Below are 24455 nucleotides of genomic sequence, written 5' to 3' on the forward strand. Positions count from 1 at the left end.
CTGAGACGCCACAAAACAGAACTCTGTTTTATTTTTTACCGGAGGACAGATAAATTGGAAAGCTGGGTTAACCTGGGGTTACAAAACTGAAGGTAAAGGCTGGTGTCAGCTTATCAGAGTCACTTGGCAGCTCCCCCCTCTCCATGCTAGAGCCCTGGGGTGGGGGGTGAGGGCAGTAGCCTTGGCAGAGACCCAGGCCAAGTTTTTCTCTCGTGAGATTCAGAGCCCTTCTCTTGACTGCCACATTTCTCCAGCTTATGGGGGGTGGGGGGTGTATCCAAGTGCTGAGCTCTTTCAGACTCAGGAGTTGATTTTGGCTTCCCCGGTGGTTCTCAGTGCCTGCCTGGCTAACTCCTTCCAGCCCTAGAGGCCGAGCGGCTCCTCTCCTCTGGCACAGAGACCACACTGGCAGCTGTTGGTGTGCAGGGGCTGCTTTTAGTCAGGCCAGGCTGAGCCTTCTCATCCCAACACCTGTTTTATGTAAGGCTTAAGTCCTGCAACATCCAGGCATCTTCACCTGCTCCAAGATGGCACATCCTGGAAGTCACAACCCTGCTGGGACTTAACCCATTTTGCTGAAATGTTGCCCCTCCAACTAACCTGCTCTTGAAAACAGATGGATCAGAGCAGAGAGACTTGCAGGGGTTCATGGGGGGTGGGTGCTCTGAGAAGGGACCTAGGAAGGGCATAGAAGTTCCCCATTCCTGGTTCACTTTCATAACCTTCCAAGAAACAACAAAGGTGGCAAATGCCTTCCAGTACCTGATATTTAGAGCTTTGCTGCTTCTGGGCATGAAGTAATGGTGCTAGTTTAGTTACTATTCAGGTCCTGTTTTTCTGTTAAAAGGAATCAAAGCAGCTTGCAATAACAATATAAAAATAATGAAAACAGCCACTCTCCACTCCAATCTGCAAATGGCTGGCCAAAGGCAACAATGGGAAAGAACAAATGTCAGGAGGCACCACATTTGCCTATTATATAAACAATTGCCAGTCTTGGCCAGCCTAAGTTTCACAAGGGCTGGCCAGGTCTCACCAGTGCCCTTGACCCACACAGTTGCTGGAGGGGAGGCAGTGAGGCACATGCAGTCTAAGAGAGGTGTGCCAAGAGCCATCGCAAAGTTGCCAAATACGTTTGGGGCATGTGCAAAGTTTGCAGGCTGAGCAATCCTTCGCAGCCAGGCTGCAAGGGGTCTCCTATGCAGTCAGGCTGTGGAAGGTACTTTGCCTAAGGCCTCCTTGTCAGAGAGTACCATGCTGGGTTCAGTGCTCCGACTCTGTATGAGGCATCTGCACAAGCTGACATATAGCCAAAGGTAATACAGCTATCTGAGATTCTGTAACCTGCATAATAAAGTGGTAAGGTCACTATATTCCCTATACAGAGAGAGCCCAGAGTGGGGCACAACTCTGCCTGCTTTACATCCAGTTGTGTACTTTGCTCAGAGGTCAGTCTCTCTCTTTGTATTTCGCAGCATGTTAAACAGCCATGGTCAGGGCAGTCAGCACGTTGACTGACAGACTGTGTAGGGGGGCAAGTGGGGGGTGGGGGAGAGATGTGTGCTTGCTTTGAGGAGAAGCGGCCCCGTCAAGGGCACATACACTTCACTCAAGGGCACATACACTTCACTCAATTTTTATGAAGCTTTGAAGCCATTTGATTTAATACCAACAGTTCCTGCTTCATGCTCACACCAGTTGGTACTACCTAGCATGCACTGGGCTCAACTATAATGTTCCACTGAATTTCCACTGATACAAAAGTGCCACTGATTTTTTGATGTAGTATATCTATCTTTTGGGACGTGGGTAGCACTGTGGGTTAAAACCACAGAGCCTAGGACTTGCCGATCAGAAGGTCGGTGGTTTGAATCCCCGCGACAGGGTGAGCTCCCGTTGCTCGGTCCCTGCTCCTGCCAACCTAGCAGTTCAAAAGCACGTCAAAGTGCAAGTAGATAAATAGGTACCGCTCTGGCGGGAAGGTAAACGGCATTTCCGTGCGCTGCTCTGGTTTGCCAGAAGCGGAATAGTCATACTGGCCACATGACCTGGAAGCTGTATGCCGGCTCCCTCGGCCAATAAAGCGCCGCAACCCCAGAGTCGACGGCTGGACCTAATGGTCAGGGGTCCCTTTACCTTTACCTTTATATCTTTCTTTGTTTTCTGAGCCAGAGAGTGGTTATACATTGGTGTGGAGCAGATACTTGCAGCTGATTGCCCTGAACTGCCACAATATGCATAAGCTTCCTGCAAACAGATGTCCCATTTTTGGTTGGCTTTCGGCCTGCAGACAAACAGGGAGGAATGCAAAGCTTTCAGAAGGGGTCTTGCTGAAAGCTGCATTTGTGGCTCCAAGCTGTAGTCATATGGACAGGAATCTCTGGCATCAGATGGTTTTGATTACTCCGGAAAAGTCAATCAGTCAGTAAGATTTCCTCCTTACTTGAGGGTAGCTTTTTCAAATTCCAGCGCCAACCAAACCCCTTTGGGTGCCCTTTGATTGAGAACAAGGCCTTCAATACTGGGAGGACAAGTCATGTCTCCTCTCCCACCCATTCCTGGAATGGTTGAGGCCAAGAGGCCCAGGCAGCCCAATGGGGCTGCTCTGTGCACAGAATCTGCTAATGATTTCCCCACATCCCGCCCTCTCACCCTCCCTCCTACAAATAGTGTGCTCCAGCAGAAAGGCTGCTGCTTTCTAGACCAGAGGCAGTGGCTGGAGGGACAGAGCAGAGTCCAGAATGGGGAGCTCAGCTGGGGCTGCAATTGTCCTCTTTCTTGTCCTCTGGCAACCAGCAGATGCTTTCTGGCTTTTCAACGTGCTCTTCCCACCCAGTACCACCCCAGAAGCAGCTCTCTCCAACAACACTCCCCCTGTGGTGCTTGGTAAGTTGGCATGGGGCACATGACAAGGGGGGCAGTGTCAGTCCTGGGGCTGGGGAGGCTAGCTCCCCACTGCAGGCAAAGTGTTGGCATGGTGGGAGGGGTCGGTGGGATAGTTGAGGGCAGTCATTTGTGAACAGCCGGCTGATCAATGTTGGGCAGGCAGGTGTGAGGTTTGAGAAGAGTCTGTGTTGGGTTGCTTTGGCTGCGGTAGTGCCCCTTCCCCTGAGACATGGATGGCTGAGAAGATGCTAGTCAAAGCAGATGGATCTGTAGGGTCTGATTAAGCTCACAGCTAGGATAGTTCAGGGCCTGATATGCTCAGCTGGGATACCTAGAAGCGGATTGTGCAGTGCTGGGCTGCTGGCCTTTTCTGTGGTACGCATTGGTGTGCAAATAGGTCTGAGATAAAGATGAACGGTGATCAAAGTGATGTCACAGAACCACTGGTGGGATTCCCAGGGCTAGAGGAGAGCCATGCTATTCTTCCCCTTGGAGGAGTACCTTGGAGGAAAGGGCATGTCGGGGACACTTTCCCAGAGGAAAGGCTGCAAGCTCTCCTTTGTCCTCCCAGCATTTGACTGCACCTTGCCCGACACTCCTGTAAGATGCTTTAGGAGGAAGAAGAAGAAGAAGAAGAAGAAGAAGAAGAAGAAGAAGAATAGTAGTTTGGATTTGATATCCCACTTTATCACTACCCAAAGGAGTCTCAAAGCAGCTAACATTCTCCTTTCCCTTCCTCCCCCACAACAAACACTCTCTGTGAGGTGAGTGGGGCTGAGAGACCTCAAAGAAGTGTGACTAGCCCAAGGTCACCCAGCAGCTGCATGTTGAAGAGCGGAGACGCGAACCCGGTTCACCAGATTACGAGTCTACCGCTCTTAACCACTACACCACACAGGCCGGTAACCTCTCCATGAGTTCTGCATTGCCCTGCTTCTCCCTCATTGCCCCACATGAAGGAGGCCTTGGCAAGAGCGGGTGGGGCTGGATGAGATGGTCCATCTCATCTGATTGTGCCTGGAGGCAGATCTATCCCGTTTGCCTCTAACATGGAAGCTACAAGGTCACCTTGTAGCAACCCATTGACATGCATGCTTAGCAGGGTGATGGTCAAACTGGGAATAAACTCTGTTGGTTCACCTAGCTGCCTAACGGAGCTGAAGTGTGGCTGCTGGGTCTTGCTTAGAGTGAGGCAGTGTGCCTTGCCTGGCATCTTCTCCTTCTTGGCCTCCAAGTTAATCAAGCACAAACTCCTGAATGTGTCTAATTCCCCTTTCTGAGAGATCCAGCATTGTCATGCTTAGATAGACCAGGGAGAGCTGAGCAGAAGGACATCATGGGGTGGCAAGTTCCTTTCTGTCCATAGGTTGGGGTGGAAGACTGTAGAGCAGATTGCAGTGCTTCATCTTGGGTAGAGGGCGGGACCTAGGAAGGAAATTCTTATTTTATTTTTGCTGGTGGCTCTCTCCCTTCCTCCCGCTGCAGAAAAATCAGCACTTCCATAATGCAAGAGTTAAAGGCAGAGGACCTCCTCTGTCCTGTGTTGAATCTGGTGAGCAACCTTTGACTCCTGGCCCAAAAGTGGCCTCTCCATCCCATGTATGTGCACACCCACCCACCCACACCCTGGGAATCTCCTCCTGTCTCCGTCCCTTTTGATCCTGCATGGAATAATCTTGCATAGTATTTTGTCCCGCTGAATGGCCTTGACCGGACTTTGTTTTGTTTGCCTGGCGCTCTGAAAAAATGGTCTCTTTGACCAGAGAGCAAAAGTGATCTAAGTTGGTTCCTGTGTTCCTAGGAAAGGATGAGAAAAAAGGACCAGCACCAAGAGGTGTCTTTAAAGCATTATATAAGGCTATATAGGAAAGGCTGGGTTGAATCCCACAGCCCTGGCCTTGTCAAAACCTCTTTATGGCAGGACTCTGGTGATTAGACAGGGGGTGGGGAATGCTTTAAAGACACCTCCTGGTGCTTGCCCTTTTTTCTCATCCTTTCCTAGGAACACAGGAACCAACTTAGATCACTTTTGCTCTCTGGCCAAAGAGACCATTTTTTCAGAGCGCCAGACAAACAAAACAAAGTCCGGTCAAGGCCATTCAGTGGGAACTTTTATCATTTTAACTTGTATTCTGTATTTTTTTGCATTACTTTCTACTTTCCCCCTCTGAGGGCAATTTCCTCCTCCACTCTGAACCTAACCCCAGGGCCCTGACAGAATCTTCCTCCCAGATCTGATGCTCCTAACTTACAGAGAGCTGTTACATTTGGGGGCAGTAAAAATAGCACTCCACACCCACAGCTCAGAGTGGTACAGTCTTCTCTGCTGCACATGCTGGTGGAGAACATTACTCAAAGTGGCAGAAGCCTGGACTACACTACTTCTAGCTTCAGGTAGGAATGTTTGCTAGGCCAAAGGCAGCAACATCCGTCCCACAGTGTGGTCAATGGATTTAGCCATGACAATGCTGCCCTATCCTTTTTGGCTTGAGAGTTTCATTGTTTGCAGGCTTTTCACATATATGTGTGGGAGCTTTCAAAAATATGATACCCACCCCCATATGCCCTTAAAGTGGTACAGTATGGAATATGACCATCTTGTTCCGTCTGACGTGTGGACAGCAGGTTCTGAGACTCCAACTGGATGGCAGGTTCATTAAGGACAAGCATGGGCAAAATCACATTATTGCAACCCCCAGAGGTAAGGGACTCCAGATCCCACCAGAGCACCTGTTTCAGAGCATCTGTGGGAGGACCTTGCCAGTAGTCTAAAACACAAAGCAGCTCCCTTGGACTGAAATCTCACTCTGCCCTTTGGCAGAATCTACTAGGAGACTCTGTGGAAGCCACTCTTGGAGGAAGACAGGCATTCTGACCATGTGGGATCAACAGATATCTTTTTTACATTAAGGGGACACAGGACCCCCAAGCACACAAACAGGATTCCTCATGCCTTGCTTTTTGCAATAAGCACGTCGTCTCACAGGGTAACCTGTGGAAAGACTTGCCAGACTAAAGCATTCAACTAATGCTCAGGCAGGCTTTTCATCACCTGTATTTGCTACTTACTTGAGGTTGTGCGGTCCTTCAAGACCACTTGGCAGGGCTGCAGCTGCTGGGAATATCCTTACGTGTTAAGTTTTGAAAAGAAATTTGGTGGGATTTTATCATATATACAACAAATACATACACACAGGACAAGGTACAGCACAAAATTTAGCTTCCCTAATAGTCTTAAGTACTCAACAATTTAAGTCTTTTCCAGATATGCTGAGCTTTTTTGTAGTTGTACTATTATTTTGTTGTATTGCTTTGTTTGACTTACTTAATAAAAACAAAAACCATATTTTTTGCCATAGCAAAAAAAAAAGTTTTGAAAATAAATAAAAACAATTAAAATCAGTAAACAAGCTGATCTCAAGGCGCAGGCTGGCCACAGGAGGTGACAGAAACTTGCTCAGACCTCAAAGCAACTGGTTTCAGGTCTGCTTGTGCTTCTAGGACCCAGCATGGAGGCAAACTCGAGAATCCCCCTGTTCCAGTCAAAGGCACAGCCCAGAGGCTGAGATTCAGAAGGAATAAAGCAAAGGCTGGGAGGGGCTGGGAACCACCACCATCCTCATTCCTTGTGGCTTTTCCAAGATACCTGAGTGACATGAGTATCCTATAGGCATCGCACCTACTGCAAGATCCTCACGAAAAGACTCTCAACGGTGTCTTGCTTTTGTTGGGTGCTTTACAGCAGAAGGTGGCCAAAACATTGTACCCCCAGATGCTGTGAGCTGCAACTTCCATAGCCCCTGAGCCTTGGCCGTGCTAGCTGGGGTTGAAGAGTGTTGTAGTCCACAACATCTAGAAGGTGCATCATTGGCTGTCCCTGCCTAACAAGGACAGGAGCGCCTAGCAAGAAACTCTGCTCACCACACAAGCAAATGGCTGTACATTTTTGCTAGGAAAATGGTTGCCACCTTGTTTTGGTGGCCTAGCTCCTGTTCCCAAGGTATAAACAGGTGAAGCTTTGCCCACCATTTATATCCATGATGGGGAAAGCTTCATCAGTTCTAAATTCCCATGCACCAAGAGCAGGGCCTCTAGAAAATATAGCAACCCCCCATCCCACCCCACTCACATTCTTTCGTTGCTACAAAAGAACTGCAATCTCTCCAGGACTTTAGATGCACCACTAAGGCAGGCTGCCACTCCTCTTTCTCCACCTTTCAGTGCCTGGTTGCCTGGGAAACCAACTAGAGGCCAAGCTGGACAAGCCAGATGTGGTGAACTGGATGTGCTACCGCCAGACAGATGACTTCTTCACCATCTGGCTGAACCTCAACATGTTCCTGCCTCTTGGGGTTGACTGTTGGATTGACAATACCAAGTACGTTACTGGTTGAAGCCACTTTATAGCTTGTTATTCTGTGACTCCCTCATGTGAGGAGGGTCTGCGAAAACTGAGCCAAAACAGGGTGAGGGACGCTTCATCCATGGTGGAAGCCAGAAGTATGTAGAAGTACAAAGTAGCACAGGAAGGGGATGGGGACCTGGTGTGTCCCCCCCTTCCAGCTGTCATTGGGCTCCAACTCTCTTCCATCCCAGCAGCCAGCATGGCCAATGGTGGAGACTGTAGTCTGTTGGTTGCAAGAAAAAAAAATAGGTATAAAAAGAGTATTCCTAGATGCCAAGATCCCAACCTGGGGCAAATACTCATCAATGAGAAAACCACAGTCAAGATTTAAAATCACAAAACCAAGTAAAGTGTAAAAATATACACTGTTAGACCATTAAAATATGGGCCCTTGTGAGTTCCCTCTTGTCCTAGCATAGGACACCACATGTTTGGTAAGTTAAAAACTGATTTACTTTCAAACTCTTCAAAGGTCAGGTTCATGTGCTTTTCTATACATCAGTCAGAAAAGTTGCACAGGCAGTAAAACTTCGCTGTTACAAAGTGGTAAAAGTTATTTGTATAGGAACTCAAGAGTTGCTTGTGAGAGCCATGCCGTCTGAGCTCGGAGAAACCAGCTCAGACCTCCTCACACGTTGAACTTTTCAGGTAGACTGAAAGGAACAAAGGTTTGATCCCCTCGTTCCTTCCAAGGTGAGCTAGGTTGGCAGGACATAGTAATCATTACGATTTTTTTAAAAAAGTATTTTCTATGACATTTTAATAGCCAGGAATGAAAATCCCAGCATGGTGGTTGTATTTTGCTTTGCACCTGAATCTGCCTTCTGCCCACAGAGTGATCTACAACAGGACAACTCGGAGGGTGTCCAATGCCCCTGGAGTCCAAATCAGAGTCCCTGGGTTTGGCAAAACCCACACAGTGGAATACCTGGACAGGAGCAAACTGGCTGGTAGGAGGCATTGCTACCTGCAAATCAGTCATCTCTCTGGTGGAGGAAGGAAGTTTGCTGCTTCACTCTGTTTGGAGTTGTCTTGAGCCATGGGCATAGCCAAGGGGTGGCAGGGAGGGGCAGCTGCCCCCCATCAATAAAAATACATAGCAAACTGAGGTTCTGCACCCTTAACGAAAGGCCTGCCCCCCAACAAAAATCCTGGCTACACTTTTCCACCATGGGATTAAAATGAGGGCCCTACATGGCATGGCATGTCATAGAGAGCTGCCTTATCTAGCAGCAAGGCCCATTTCCAAGATACTTCTGCAGTGCTCAGAAGACAACAGGGAGCCTTGGGAAGCAAAGGTGGTTTTTCCTCCCCCCCCCCTTGGTTAGGGTCATCTTCCTTGCAATATCCTCCCCTGGTTGATTCCTGTCCAATTTGGTTCCGGGATTAGTAGCAAACAGATCTTGCTCCTCTTCCCCCTTGGAGTGATGGGCACTTCATGCCACTTCCTCACTTTCTTTTTACTTACTTACTTACTTTTTTTTTTTGTAGTAAAATGCATAGAAAACAATTAGTGAAAATCAGTACCGGTAATTACCACCCCCAGCAATGACTGGGAACAGACTTATTACTGAGTGAATGAAACGTGCCCACTTCTGACTCAAAGCTGCTTCGGAAGTGACATGGGGAAGTTGTTTCTGACTTAGGCTTGTTGTGGGTTTTTAGGGGGCATCTGATAGCTGGGAAAGGCTTCTCTTCCTCCTTGCTCATGATCTTTTGTGGCTTTCCCCATTCCTCTTCTTTAGAAAAAGGTATTCTGTGTGTGTCACTTTCAGTTTGTAATGTAGGCAGTGTTTTCTCCCCAGGGGATATTCAAGCTTACACAGTACCAGCACCTCTTCTTCTTCTTTGTTAAAAAGTGTGCCACTTACTGTAACAACTTCACAGTGAAACCGGCACCTATGTTTCTACAAAAAAAAGCACTGAATGTAGGCATGCAAGAAAGAGGACCTTCCAGAAATTTTTGATCCACCACCCACTCTGCCCAACCATTTCCCACTGTCCAGAATTTCCTTTTTGTAGGCGTTTACCAGAATACAAGAATCTTTAGCTGGGAAAAAACATGTATGTTTAGTGTTTCATTTTGGTTTCCCTACTTTCTTGAAGACATTTTTTTTAAAAGGGTGCAATTTCCGCCTTTTCCTGCTTTAACAACAACAAAAAGCTGCTCATTCCACACCTTAGGAAGTGGATATTGTGCCCATACCTGAGGTACCAGAGGGTTTTTTTCAGCCCGGGGGCGGCGAGTGTTACGGTATATATCGAGGAGTTGGCATCCTTACTCCTGCCTCCTAATGTGCTGGACCCAATGGGGCTTGGAGCAACCCAAGGAGTCCTCAGAGCAGGAAGTGGACCCCTCCAACAGGTCACCTATCCAGCCTTCCTCCCCTTACCCCCCTCCTGTTAACCTCTTCCTCTCTCCTCCTACCTCCAGGGTACATGCACACACTGGTGCAACACCTGGTCAACAATGGCTATGTGCGAGACCAAACTGTGCGCGCCGCCCCCTATGACTGGAGGATTGGGCCCGGTATGTACAAATGGGTAACTAGGGAGGGGGCTGTGAGGAGGACTCAGCTGGTGGGCCAAGGGGTGGGCCAAGGGGTGGGAAGCAGGAATGCTTTCCCCTGAAGCATAATGTTTGACGGACTATTGTATTTTAATATTTTGTTGGAAGCCGCCCAGAGTGGCTGGGGAAACCCAGCCAGATGGGCGGGGTATAAATAATAAATTGTTGTTGTTGTTGTTGTTGTTGTTGTTGTTGTTAGCAACCATGGAATGACAGTGAGCCCAAGGCAAGGAGAGAGGGGTGAAAGCAGCCTTCTTGAGTGGGGGGAGTCTAAATGCCCCCCCAACACACATACCTGTCGCTGTGTGGAAACAGCACAGAAGGAAAGGGCAACTATTTCCTTCCTTCGCCATCATAACAGCCCTGGTGCAAATCCCGCCTCCCATGGCTGATTTTTTTTAAAAAAACAGAATCCTAGAATTGTATTTTTTTAAAAAAGATATTTATTAAAAGTTTTTAAGATGTAACAAGAAAAAAGAAAAATAAACATACAAAATAAAAAACAGTTAAAAACACACATTAATTTTCAATAACATAACTTCCATACACTTATTTCCTCGGACCTCCTCATACCTCCCTTCTTTGTATTCCAGTTCAATTTGTTAGTTCAGCAAATCCTTACCATTAAACTTTTACCCATTTGTAAAACCTCTTTTTTTCATATCTCTTAAAGCATTACAGCTGGAAACTGCTTAGTTTCTATCCAACATCCTTCTAACATTCATTAATTTTACAATGTTTCTGTAAGTAGTCTTTGAATTTCTTCCAGTCTTCTTTCACTGACTCTTCAGAATCTTAGAATTGTAGAGTTGGAAGGGACCACAAAGGTCATCCAGTCCAATGTAGGAATATTTTTGCCCAACGTGGTGCTCAAACCCACAACCCTGAGATGAAGAGTCCCATGCGCTACCGACTGGAAGTCTGTAATGAGGTCTGGTCGTACATTCCACCTCCTCTGGCCGCTCAGCAGAGCGGAGGCTGCTTCAGGTTTGAGGGCCGGAGTCTCCACAATCTGCTTGGAACATACAAGAAAACAATATCTGGTGCTTCTGAAGCACCAGGCTTCCCTGACTAGTGGTCAGAGTTTGCAGACAGGAGAGCATGGCTTCTGGAGGACCTGAGCCTCTGCAACATCCTCATTTTAAAAACACACTGTTCAAGTCACACAACTGGCAAGGACTCGCGAGGAGGCCTTGCGCAAATCTCCACCTCTGACCTTCTGTGCATGCAGAATAGCTCGGGTTCAGTCCCCCATGGCAGTGTTTCCAAATAGGGCTGGGAAAAGATGCATCCCAGCCCCATCTGCTGCAACACCGTGGGGCAGCCTGGATAGCCACTGGGGTGGCCAGCAAGGCCATGTGGCTGGCCGGATCCAGCAACCCCAACTATGTCTCCACAGATCAGCAAGAGGAATACTTCTGCGACCTGCGCAGCCTTGTGGAGGAAATGCGTAAGACCTACCAGAAGCCTGTCTTCCTCATTGGACACAGCCTGGGAAACCTCAACATCCTCTATTTCCTCCTCCAGCAGTCCCAGGCCTGGAAAAGCCAGAACATCCGGGGCTTCATCTCTCTGGGGGCTCCTTGGGGGGGAGCAGTGAAGCCCATAAGAGTCCTGGCCTCAGGTGAGTTGCTTGCCAGCAGGTGAGGTGGGCCGGAATATCTGGTCCCTCCAGACTAAAAAAAAGGCTGTGTGCACCTCTTACTTGGGTGACCTGCCCTCCTCTTCCACTGTCTGGGGTTGCTGCCAGGCCCCTTGAGGCTCAGGGATGGCGGGTGGAGCTATCAAAATGGGGGTGGAGCTTAAATGCACTTTTAAAAAACAAAAATCCTCTCAGGCCTCTAGCACAGATTTACTGTCTTTTATTGCCTCCTGCTAAACTAATCTAGACATGAGTATCTCGGGGGGCGGGGTGCATCTCCCACTCTTTTTATTATTGCTGCTAAAAAAAAAGGAGATGGTTCTCTTTGGATTGTGTTGGGATTTCTCAGTGTTTTCCATAAAACTCAGTTGAGCTTTAAAGATGCAGAATGTACACAGCCGTAGTCTCTTTTTCCTGCTGTTTTCCAGATGTGTGCTGTTCAACTCCAATATACTTTGTTTATTGTGTGGTATGAAACATAAAAAGTCTAAAGCTATGTACGCACTATACCTTTAAAGCACATTTTAAGCTCCTTCTTTCCCTCAGAGAATCCTGGGCTCTGTAGTTTGCCCCTCACAGAGTTACAATCCTCAGCAACTTTAACAAACTACAATGCCCAGAATTCTTTGAAGTGGGAAACATGATTTGAATGTGTATTCAAGTCCATTTCCTGAGCTTTCTGGGAGATTGGTTGGGGGTCTATGCCAGTACTGCAGTTGATACCAAGCTGGTCTGCATTTCAGGTGATGAGCAGGGCATCCCCATTATGTCCAGCATCAAATTGCGTGAGGAGAAGCGCATGACCACAGCCAGCCCCTGGATGTTCCCAGACACAATAGCTTGGCCCGAGACCCATGCCTTCATCTCTACCCCCTCCTACAACTACACCTACCGGGACTACCAGCGCCTCTTCACTGACATTAACTTTGAGGATGGCTGGTACATGTGGAACGACACCAAGGACCTGCTGAAGGGGCTGCCTGCCCCAGGGGTCGAGGTGTATTGCATCTATGGCACGGGTTTCCCCACTGTGGAAACCTACATTTACAACGACCGCTTCCCCTATGAGGACCCCATTGACTTTGTGTATGGGGATGGGGATAACAGCGTTAGCCGCCGCAGCCTAGAGCTCTGCAAGCGATGGCATGGCCAGCAGGAACAGAAGGTCCACGTGGTGGAGATGCCGGGCGTGGAGCATCTCAACATGATCTTTGACAACCGCACCCTCAACTACATCAATGAAATCCTGCTGGGAAACTTTGGGGAAGCCACAGCTGCAGAAGATGAAGCAGGGAAAGGAGGAAGAGGCTTCTCAGAGACCCAACACAAAGACCAACAGGAGAAATGAAGGCCCTGTGCTGAGGAGATTGGGGTCACTTTATTCCTCCTGCATAGACAGGAAGCAGGATGACTCATGCGTGCCCCCCACCCCCCAAAGTCTACAGTGTTATGTGCAACACAGCTGGATGCAGAGGTGCCTTGCAGGATCCTGCCTCCCTGCTTGCTCTGAGAGGGAAAGACTCCTCCAAATTGCTCCTGCCAACAGATGCCTGGCAAATTTCCATCACTGGTGTGATTGTTGGGGCCTCTGAGAGTTCATGTTGCCCTAGCATGCTTTCAGTTTGGTAGGCAGGTGAACTAGCCCAGAGCTTTATTTACTCAATGCAAAAAGAGCAAGGAGTCCTGGAACACCTTGTAGACCAACACATTTTATTATGGCATATGCCTTCCTGGGCTGCAGCCCCTTCATTGTATGAATGGCGTTGTGGGTATATCTAGACATACACATCGTCAGACACATATTAAACACAAGAAGTATAGGCTGTATCAATTTTATTAAAGCTTAACAGGGCACCCGAGAAGGGTGGCAGCCAGAAGAAGAGGATGATGAGCTAATGCCAACATGTAAAGGCTTTGCCCAACAGTGGCTTCTGGCTTTGACTGCATCTTGCAGAAAGGGGTGGCAGCAAGAGGAGGGGAGAAAAATCCTCCCCATCTCCTCCAACTGCCCCCCCCCTCCGGAAGACTAAAGACAAAGCTGGAAGCCGCAGTTTTACACAGTCTTTATATCACGTTGGCTTTGGGCTTCTCTCATTCTCTGGTTGCCACCCCTTTCTGGCCTTGGCTCCCCAATGTTGGCTGTGGGGCAGATGGAGGGCAACTGCCCAGGTGCCCTCACCTCTGGCTGCACTGCCAAACATGGTGGTGATAAGGACATCCCTCTTCTTAGAGGACGTCCCTATGCTGTGCAGAACTTGGCCAGCTTCAAGGCCCCTGCCCTGGGCAGCCTCAGCACCCTGATCCCATAGACAAGCTGCATAGCATCAGCAACATGCTTAGCACACCCATGGCCACAGCCACTTCTGCCTGCAGTTTCCTCACTGGCCTGCCCCTCCTAAAGGAAGGGAAGGCCGTATCTAGGTACCCCAAGCCCCCAACCAAGCTGCCCAGCCGGCCTCCCAACTTATGGCCTGTAGTTATGCACGGTTAATCCTGGAGTGACCCTAGGCTCACCTATCCAGGTAAGGTAGATCCTGGTGAGGAAAAGGGGTGTGGGAGGTTATATGAAGGCAGGGATAATTGTTATAAAGGAAAGGCAGGATTCATTTTAACTAACTCTGTAATCCTGAAAATTTCCAAGAGAGAGCCCAATCACATTAGTGAGATAGGGTAGAACAGCATACTGCCCACGAGTGGAAAATATCTCTCCTTTATTACTTGGCAAGTTGCACAGCTAAGTTCTGCTGCAGTAAACAGGTTCTAGCCTAGGACTCATTGAAATGGGAAAGGAGACAAGCTAAAGTTGAACTTGTCCAGTTGGATTTATCTGATGTGTGGTGAATGAGGAGGCTAGGGGCTGGATCCTTCCACTTTCCATCTCCCAAGCCAACACTGCTTCCAGGAAGGTGCTGTTGGGGAAGGAAGGAAACCGGCACGGACGCTAAAAGTTTTAAGACAACTTTCACAGAGAGAGAGAAAAGTCCCCCCAAAGTGCTCCCAAATATAAAGCCCTCTCACTTGAAATATTTCCCCCTACTCTTGGTTCTCTCTTTGGTAACACCCCTGAATAATTTTAGTCCTCTGTTCCACCAATTCTGTATGGGAATAATAAATGCTGTACTGACCTATGAAAGGCTGTTGAAAGGATTTCTGAGATAATGTTTGTGAAAGCTCTATGAATGTATTTTGTTTTTTCTGTCTCATGCCTGACACTGGGGCTTTGGGGATGGCACAATTATTTGTTTTTAATTTAAAGAGGAGAAATGATTTTGGAATGATCACGGCACAGGCATTTTGATACTTTTTTTTAATTGTTTTTGGTTGCTTGGTGCTGATTTTTATCTTTTCCTTTCTGTGCTTGCTCTGCTTGGTTGCTTCATGTCAGTCAGTCTTTAGGATTCACAGCAGAAACCTATGCATACTTACTCAGAAGTTCATCTCACTATGTTCAGTTGGGCTTACTCAGGATTGCAGACTTAGCTGCATTCCCAGGGTCTCAGTAATCTCAAGATTGAGTATTGCATGTACCTTATCTCTGTCTGTACATATGTTAATGTGTGTACACTGCAAGGTGGTCATTTTGCATACTAAGCTACAATGGCTGGTTTTGAACCATATATTGTAAGACAAATGTTTTTTCCGACTATAGCTATTACAAATTTCATTTCATTTCATTTATCTGTTGGAGATAAAGGTATTGTACATTATCCCTTCCCTTGCACATTTTTCCCTCACAACAATCTGGTGACGTGGGTTAGGTTGAGAGGTTGCAAATGGCTCAAACTTACCTTGTGAACTTTACAAAGAAACTGGAATTTGAACCTGATACCTGAGTGTGTTGCTGTGTGCAATGGGTAGGCAGGGTGGGGAAAATGCTGAGTTTGTACAATGTTCCTTGATGTTTGAACTGGAATGCTAAAAGCAGGTAAACTCAAGTTCCAGAGGGAACAAAACAGTACAACTTGATTTTTGTGGGCTTCATTGTGTGTGGACTACAGAGTTGTGTTTAAAAGTCCAGAGCCTCCAAGTGTCTCTATTTTCCAGGGATGTTCCTGATTTAGAGAAGCTGTTCCGGTTTCTGATTTGATTCCGGAATGCCCCACTTTTCCTTAGGATGTCCCTGTTTTCATTGGATAAATGTTGGAGGGTATGGAGTTATCCAACCCCCAAGCTGTCGGAAGACAATCCTGTATAGGAAGTATTTATTTAAAGTGTTTAATGTTTTATTATGTTTTTATATATGTTTAAAGCTGCCCAGAGTGGCCGGGGCAACCCAGTAAGATATGTGAGGTATAAATAGTAAAATTATCATTATGGAATGGGACATCCCTATTTTCATCGGAGAAATGTTGGAGGGTATGAAAGTCTGGTTTTGTACTTTTTTCAGATAAAACCAAATTTCTTCCACACCATCGCCTCTGTGGGTGTAGGGGTGGGGGTGCCAATTCATGGTTCACCTCAGGTGCCCAAATGTCTTGGGCCAGCACTGTTCCAAAGCATTACTGCTTCCGATTGTGAAATTAAAGTATAGCAACCATTGCTAGTAGCCATTAATAACCTTCTCCTTTGTTGTCTGATAATCTTTTAAAGCCATACAAATAGCTAATATACTGCGGTGTCCAGACCAGACTAGGGCACAGGTGTCCAGGGTTCAAACCCCCTCTTGGCTATAAAGCTCAATGGGTGACCTTGGACCATGTTTCGAGCTCTCAGCCTAGCCTACCTCACAGGGATCTTGTGAGGATAATTTAGAGAGGGGAATTGCACCTTGTACACCACTTTGAGTTCCTCAGACGAAAGGTTGAGGTTTCATGTAATAATACAGTAAAACACCAAGAAATGCCTCTAGGTGCACAAGCATGTTTTTAAAAAGATGCCTTGAGGTGGCGAATGTGGGTGAGCACCCAGGCAGAGAAAGGAGGTAGTTCCATAATACAATGAAGCCCACAAACTCTAACATTTAAAATAACATCCAAACCACTGGAACCGATAAAATACAATAACCAAATGATGGACCACTAGCCATTCAACACCTGGGCAAACAGGTGAGTTTTAGGAGGTGCCAGAAACTGGATCAGAGTCATGTCCTGCCTTATTTCCTTCAATTCTCCAAAGGGGTGCAAAGTGGGGAGGATTTGGGGGAACTCTAAGGCGAGCCTAGATACAGCTGCCTAAGCCTCCTGCTTGGGGGTAAATGCAGGGGTGGGTCAGGGGCTTGGCAGCCGCCTGAAGTTGCCAAGTGGTGACATGGGCCTGGCAGAGAGAGCGTGCCTGGAGCCCAGAGCCCACTGGGTCCAGTCCTTGACCAGGCTCCTCGAAATGTGTGGCTGAAGGGCATCTACGGTAATCTGCAAGGAGGATGGAGAAGGAAGAGGTCCTGGCTTGCATTTGGAGTGCTTCCTCTTATTTCTTTGTTTCTCTTTCTCTTCCCACATCTACAATATCCACTGCTGGCTGAGGTCATGAAAGCTGTAATATAGCTCCTCCTGGGAGGCTCCTCAGGCGGGTGAATGGGACGGACCGCCCCCCCCCCCTTGTGGTGGCTGCCCTCCTGCTGTGAATCCAGTTGCGTAGATAGAAAGTGAATATTGGCAGAGAAAAAGAGGAGCCAACATGAAATCTTTTCTACAGGTGAAACTCGAAAAATTAAATAAAAGCTGAACAGAGGGCTCCAACTCCTTTTAAAAATTCCAATAGGAAAGAAATAAAAGATGACAAAGGAGGTTAACCTGGAGGTTAAATTACCCTTGCCTTGATGAACATTGCTGCTAAAGAAATTATGGGTGTGCAGCTGGTGAAAAAATGGCAGAGAGGAAGAGACTCTGTTTCTTTTTTCTCTTATACTTTACTAAGGGACCACAACTCACCGCTAGAGAGAGGAAATAAATTTAAGCACAGGGTGTTAGAACTGATGGCATTATGTCAGAAGGAATAATTCTGGAACTGCATTGGAAAGAAACTGTCTGGGTAAAGGAGGAGGGGGGGGAAGGGGCTGTGTTTATGCTTTTCTGTTTCAACAAGGGATTTACTCACCCCCTCCCAGAACAAGGAGAAATAAAGAATTCGAAATAAAGGCCCACAGGTTTGAGCAGGTAGAGGTGATAGCATTCATGAAAACAAGAAAGTCTTGGACTTGGTTCGAAAGGAAAAACTGAAATTCAGCAGAGCAATGTAGATGGGGGGGGGGGACTAACTCAGTGTTTTGAAGGAAGTTTGGTTTAACCCCCCCCCCCAACTCTCCCATGCGGGCTGGTTTCATTGACACTGTTTGCAGGAGGAGAATGCTTTTTGTTCAGTGTGCCAGATGGTTGTCCTTGGAAATAATGGGTGGTGAAGTGCAAATGCTGTGGTAAAAATATGGATTTTGACAACAACACAGTTCTGGAGAAGAAATGGACTTGGTGAAAGGAGAACAATGATGGAAAGGATGCATCCAGATTTACATACAAGCAAGATGAAAAGAAAGAAATAATACAGAGACAACAAGTAATGATTTAAGGTAGAGTGGCAAGGGGCAGAGTAACCTCATTTGTTTTGTTTTATTCTGCTTTGGGTTTTTTAAGGGAATTGACAAATAGACAGCTGAGGGAGATGGGGTAAGGGAGGACAAAAATGTAAATTAAAAATAATTTTGGATTTAAGATTAGATTCCATCAGAAATGGAATATGAATTGAAAATAAATAATGTATTATTAAAGCAGTAAATAGGGGACATTGACGATGGAGAGTAGGAGGTCAACTTAATGGAAAAATGTATTAAATTTGATGTATTTAGGTACTGATTTGTTAAAAAATTGGAAAATTATTATTTTTTTTTGGAAAAAAAGAGTTCTATTTCCCAAAGAAATCCACTCCCCAAAGGCGTAATACAAAGGTCATATTATACCACAAAAAGAGGAAATTTGAGCCCCTGACCTGTCAAAGTGTCTCTTTCACCTCTGGGGCCAACATTAGTGTATCTCTTTGCTATTACAATTAGTGTCTGTTCACATAGTCCTTTATTTATTAGTAGAAAGCCCTCTTTAGGTCTTTTGTTAGGTCTAGTATTGCCCATTGGGAGTTTGCTGGAAAGGTCAAGCATGTGCTGTCACATTCAGGGGATTGTGGCTGCCCCTGATCTGACCACCACAGCCACTCAGGACTACTTTGTATATGTCCCTGGGATCCTTGTTTTGGCTTTCATTTACAATCAAACCATTTTATTGAAACATTTACAGTGTTTCTCGTTCCTAAAAGAGAGTTTATAGGCCTTAATTAATAACATTATTAATTATGTGGGGGGTTATTGATTATTGGGATGGGTTATTGGTTTATATTTTGTTCCTGTTCTTGTCATGTATTTTGTGCTTTTATATTGCATTTTTATGTAGTCAGCGCCCTGAGATCTGTGGATTAAGGGTAGTATACACCTTTAAGAAATACATTTAATAATACTAACTTCCATGTTTCAAATGTGTGCCTTTTATTTTTTTATATACTCATATCGTTCATTCTTCATATTCAGCAGTAATATAGTGAATACTGCAAGTTCAGTTCCTGTCATATGGAAAATGATAGCTTAACATATACTCTATTAAGTGTTTTAGAACTTAGTTATTTCAGGTCTAATATATATTTTTTAATAAAATTTTTATTCAATTTTCACCATTTTTTTAAACAAACAGAACAACACAAACAAACACAAAAACAAATAACAAGTATAGTTTCATATCCTTGTTTTCTTATAACTTATTTCTCCGACTTCCCCATACCTCCCCTTTCTGCATCCCATTTTTTTAAAAAAAAATTTCAACAAATCCTTACTCTTAGTTTTATCTAATTTATAACCTCCTTTTTTCTTTAAACTTAACCCTTACAGCTGTTAACCACTTAATTTTTCAAACCAACATCATTCTAACATTCATTAATTTTACAATGTTTCTTAAGATAGTCCTTAAATTTCTTCCAATCCTCTTCCGCCGCCTCTTTTCCCTGGTCGCGGATTCTGCCAGACATTTCTGCTAATCCCATATAGTCTATCACCTTCATCTGCCATTCTTCCAAGGTGGGTAGATCCTGTGTCTTCCAATACTTTGCAATGAGTATTCTTGCTGCTGTTGTAGCATACATAAAGAATGTTCTGTCTTTCTTTAACACCAGTTGGCCGACAATGCCCAGGAGAAAGGCCTCTGGTTTCTTAGGGAAGGTATATTTAAATACCTTTTTCATTTCATTATATATTATTTCCCAGAAAGCCTTAATCTTTGGGCACGTCCACCAAAGGTGAAAGAATGTACCTTCAGTTTCTTTACATTTCCAGCATTTATTATCAGGCAAATGGTAGATTTTTGCAAGCTTGACTGGGGTCATGTACCACCTATAAATCATTTTCATAATATTTTCCTTTAAAGCATTACATGCTGTAAATTTCATACTGGTATTCCACAACTGTTCCCAGTCAGCTACTAACTTCCACAAGGTGCGTGTCTCTGCTTTTCCCCATGCTGTTTGATGGATGAGATGTCGGCAAGCTGTTCTGCAGAGCCAAGCCTGCTACTTACACAGTTTTTCCTATAGAGGCTGCTGTTTCCTACGGGGATTTAAAATTTAAAGGACTGGCATTTTATCAGTAGCGCTTTTTTCCGTTGTATGGGACTGTTTGTGCTTCTGTATCCTTGTAAACATGCACTTATCCACATGTGTTATATTTATGACACAGGGTTAATGAATGCCTGCCTTAATGATTCTATGGCTTGGATTGCTGTAAACAGTTTCAATGAATGTGTGTGTGCATGCACATGTGTATGAGACAACGCAGTATAAAAATAATTTTATGAATGAAGTGTCCCTCTCTTTTTCTCTCCCTTTCAGTCCACAGGGTGCCTGGAAGACCCTGAGGGCAAGCAGCTCCTCCCAAACGCTCTTCTTCCCAGGTCCCTCCACAAGCGAAGGTGGCAGCTAACACCAAAGCTGCCCCCCAAGAGAAGGAGCAGCTCTCATATCACCCCAATAGAAAGGGCAGCCCCCAAACCTTCCTCAAACCAAGAGAAGGGAGCAGCCTGCTCCCACTTCCTCCAACCCAAGATAGGGAGCAGCCCCCACCCTTTCTGCAGGAGAAGGGGCCACCCCACCCCACCCTTCCAAACCTTCCTTATCCCAAGAGTGGGGCAGCACCACCCCAGTCTGTCTGTGGGCACTTAGAAAAGGATGCTGTGATTACTAAGATCCAGCATGGGTTTCTCAAAGACAAGTCATGCCAGACAAATCTTGTTTCTTTTTTCAATGGAGTTACAAGCTTGGTGGATCAGGGGAATGCTGTGGACGTAGTGGATCTTGATTTCAGTCTGGCAGGACCTTGCATATTGAGGAGCATTCCTTCACATTAGCTGCCACCTGCCTACGCCCAACTTGGCCACTTCATCTACTGCTTGTGAAAAGGAGGCTGATGGAACACTAGCAGCATACCAGCCTCACTCCTGAGTCTCCCAACTGTGCCTCTCTGCCAGAGGTCTGAGCTGCTGCCTACAGGCAACACAGCCTTCTCTACCCCTCCTCAGGTGGTGTGGAGGAGGAGGCCTTTCCATAGTCAGCCCCAGTCCACTCAGCTCCTATACATGGAACTTTGGGGGGGGGGGACTGGCCTCTGACAGCAAATGCTTTGGGGGCTGACTCTACAGGCAAGTCTGCTGTTTTACCCATTTGATTGATTGATTGATTGATTGAATTTCTATGCCATTCTTCCTCTGAGGATCTCAGGACAGTGTACAATATAAAAACACAAAAATACATAACATAAATACATAATAAAATGGCAAAAGTTTGTTAAAATTAGCTGCAAAAGCTAATTTTTAAGAGAACACACTGCCAAACATTTGTGATACGTTAAATTCCCAGTCAGCTGGGGCAGCCCCTGCTTTGCACGTGGGGTCAGGCCTTTACAGGGACTAATTCTGAAAGGGTGTGAGGGAATCGGTTCTTTCTGTGTTTAGATTTGCTGTTGAAACTGAACTTCAACGCAGACAGAAAAACCCCCGCTTACAGCTGTGCTTTAGGGCAAAACCTGATCAAAAACCATGACAGTTTAAAATTAAACGGTGGAATGACCTGCAACGGCAGAAGTGAAAGCAGCTTGTTGTTGCTATTTATTGCTGCAGCTTAATGCCGCCGGCCCCCTCCCGCAGATCAGCTGAGAGCCGCTGAGCAGTGCCTTGGTTCTAATCCTCGCCAGCCGACCCTTCCAGCCTTGGCAAGGAAGGCACCAGAGAGCGCAGGCGCATTGAGGCAATGCAGAAGAGGACCATTACCTGCCCTGTCCCAAGCAGACAGAAGAAGAAAGCCTTTGTGCCCTCCGCACCCGCTTGAAGAAAGCCGAGTTGATTAAGCGCCTGGGTTTCAGTGGGTCAATGAATTAAAGGGCCTATTTATCTATTCATTTAAAATGTTTAAAGTTGGCGCATCACCCCTGAACACAATTTATTTTAAAAAAAATACCCAGCCATGAAACGCTCCCAAAAAGAAAAGGAGAAGCGAAACGAGGCGTTGGAGTGGGAGGAAGAGGGACCCCCCCATCCCACTCCACGGGCCGGCAGCTGCTGGGAGACAAAGGCGCACCGATGCCATCAGGTGATGCGCGCAATGGGGGGACTGGAGAGGCGGCCCTCCTTTCAGGTCCCTGGGGAGGGGGCAGAGCGCGCTTACCCGCCCCTTGCGACACGCCCAAGGCTTTCCCCCAAGCGCTGCCCTGGGCGGCCCTCCAAGGGCTTCCCGCAGCCTTGAGGGGAAGGGAGAGAGCAGCGCCTGCAGCCCCAGCCCGGTTCGGCTCCCGAAGGGCGGCGGACTCCTCCTGGTCCGGAGCGGGAGCCGCCCTGGCGCCGCCGCTTCTTCGGGGGTCGCTGGAGCCCGCCTGCCCGGGGAGGGGTCTGGCTGTGCGGGCGCGCCTTCCTCCGCAGCGCCACTGAGCATGCTCGAAGCCCTTGTCTGTCGGTCTGTCTCTCCCCACCCCCGTCGCCGCCCGCCCCGCAGACCCTCCCGCGCTTCCTCCGCCGAACCGACCAAGCGGGCCGAGGAGGAGGAGGGAGCGCAGCCGGGTAGGTACCGGGACGGCTACGGTGGGGTGAAGGAGGGGAACCCCCGGCGGGCGGGATCTCTGGCGGCGGGGCGGGGTTCCCAAGGACAAAAGGCGGTTCGGGGGCTCGCTTTACTTGGATAGCTGCGGGCCCACAAAGAGATCCCCTGCAAAGAAGTCTCGGGGAGCCTCCGAGGGACGAACCCCCCAGTGATCCTAACAACAGCCCTGCGAGGAGGGTCGGGCGCAGACAGAGCAGCTGGCCCAAGTCCACCTAGCGACCCACGTGCCTATTGCTGAGCAAGGCGTCTGAACCCGGTTTCTCTTCCCCCGGACCCCCGTCTGACTCTCGGGGCCTTGCTGAAATCCTGATCTTCAGGATCTCCCCAAAGGCAGCTTCAGCTCCGGGGTGTCGCCGGGCTTTTGTTTCTGCGTGGGGTCTTCCTGCAGGTGCTGCTATCCAGCTGCGGAGAATGTGTGGGAAACCCAACCTCCAGGATCTATTGTGTGATGGGGGAGAGCGTGCAATCTCGTGGTCCTGTCTGGTTGAACGGGAGGCTGACGGTGGATTCAGGGATCCCTCAGGCATGGAAACCTCACTAACAGTAGCCTCAAGGACCCTTGGTTTACATGTTCTTTCCCACCCGGCACAGATAATAAGGTCTGGCCTCCCCCATATCATAGACTAAGTCCTGACTGCCTGCCTGTCTCCTTGGAGATGCCCCAGCAGCTGTCCCAGCCCAAAGTGCTCCTTTTGGAGCACCCTTCAACCACCTGCTTCCCCTACTTGGAGATGAGGAGCCCTGGATTCCTGTTGAGACGCAAGGACAAGCAAACATCAGCTTGCTTATTTGCTCTGCCATAAATAAGGGGAGCAGATTTGGCAAGAGCTACCTTTGGGTCATGCTGGGCAAACCTGCGCCTGTTGAGCCCCTGCAATTCCTGTGGTCCCCAGGCCATTCGCAGAGCTGATGGGGCTCAATCTGGATGGGGCAGCTTCCCTTGCCTTGCTCCAGGGATGCTTCCTACATACAGATGCATTCCTAGGCTCCTTGTGCCCTTGGCAAGGAGCTGAATCGGCATCTTCGCCCTGCTCCCTTCAGTAATGCTTGAAGGTAGACTCTGCCTTCAGTTGTGGAATTGCACAGATGGTGCAAGTGGTGTGAGTTTGCTGTGCTGTGCTATGCTGGGGTTTCCAGTAGTCCTCCTGCCCCCCCCCCCACTTCCCTGCTTGCCTCCTGTCCATTATGATGACATAAGAATCTCCTCTCTGGATCAGACCAAGGCCTGCCCCAGCCAGTATTCTGTCTCCCAGAGCAGCCAGCCAGCCAGTCAGCCAAGTCTGCCTTTGAGAAGCTCAGGAGCAGCTAGCCCCTAAGATCTGAGGTATATTGCTCATGGACATGGAGACTCCATCCTTAGCTGTCCTGTTGAATAGTGGCTACTAGACCTGCCCATTCTGCCCTTTGACTTCACCCCTTGTCAGCCAGCTCTTTAAAGGTCCCTCTGGCTAGCCAGGTGCTCCTGGGAACCAGGGCTCAGAGATCCATTTTTGCTTTTTGCTCAATGGGGATTCCTTAAATCAGTTCCCTGTTGCATGCAGAAATCCTTCTTCCTCTTCCTCTCTACCATGGCCAAACATGCTCAGGGTGGGTGGCGCAGGCTCAGGGGCAGAGCACACAGTTGCCTTTCAGAAGGACCCTAGAAGCATCTTCAGATGGGAAGTATTGGTGGATCCTGACAGCTAAGCGTTGTAGCCAGTGTTAGTTCTACTCTGAGTAGAGTTTAGGGGGAGGAAGCCCAAAGCCAGGGAGGAAACTTAGAGCCCATTTTTCGTGCCAATAACCTGGCCATAGAACATGCAAAGTAGTCACTACAAGGGTGACTGAACACACACTGAGAGTCTCCT

General features: G+C 47.5%; 2 protein-coding genes and 1 long non-coding RNA gene across 5 annotated transcripts in view; 2 read left to right on the forward strand and 1 right to left on the reverse strand.

Moving 5' to 3' along the window:
• On the forward strand, positions 1-15209 carry LCAT (lecithin-cholesterol acyltransferase). Of its 2 annotated transcripts, none has more exons than XM_081200855.1 (6): positions 1-92; positions 7108-7264; positions 8126-8241; positions 9726-9821; positions 11260-11484; positions 12246-15209. In XM_081200855.1, exons 2-6 carry the CDS (start codon positions 7170-7172, stop codon positions 12848-12850), a joined length of 1137 nt encoding a protein of 378 aa, XP_081056981.1. In that variant the 5' UTR covers positions 1-92; positions 7108-7169; the 3' UTR covers positions 12851-15209. The 2 variants fall into 2 exon arrangements, with proteins under 2 accessions (XP_081056981.1, XP_081056980.1); XM_081200854.1 differs by lacking the exon at positions 1-92 and adding an exon at positions 2665-2886.
• LOC308590724 lies at positions 7273-23716 on the reverse strand. Its single transcript, XR_014009885.1, has 2 exons — positions 23441-23716; positions 7273-7514 (listed from the first exon to the last, which is right to left on the reverse strand). It is a non-coding gene; the product is annotated as an uncharacterized lncRNA (long non-coding RNA).
• MATCAP1 (microtubule associated tyrosine carboxypeptidase 1) overlaps positions 22428-24455 on the forward strand; it is a 10141-nt gene continuing 8113 nt past the window's right edge. Inside the window, exon 1 of one of the 2 annotated variants that reach the window (XM_081200853.1) lies at positions 22428-22568. The gene's annotated coding sequence lies outside the window, so the exon portion shown is untranslated. Of the gene's footprint in view, positions 22569-23793; positions 23933-24455 lie in introns of those variants that run through there. The other variant, XM_081200852.1, reaches the window with a different exon arrangement.

This window comes from Podarcis bocagei, assembly GCF_964188305.1.
Source record: "Podarcis bocagei genome assembly, chromosome: 7".
Lineage (NCBI taxonomy): Eukaryota > Metazoa > Chordata > Lepidosauria > Squamata > Lacertidae > Podarcis > Podarcis bocagei.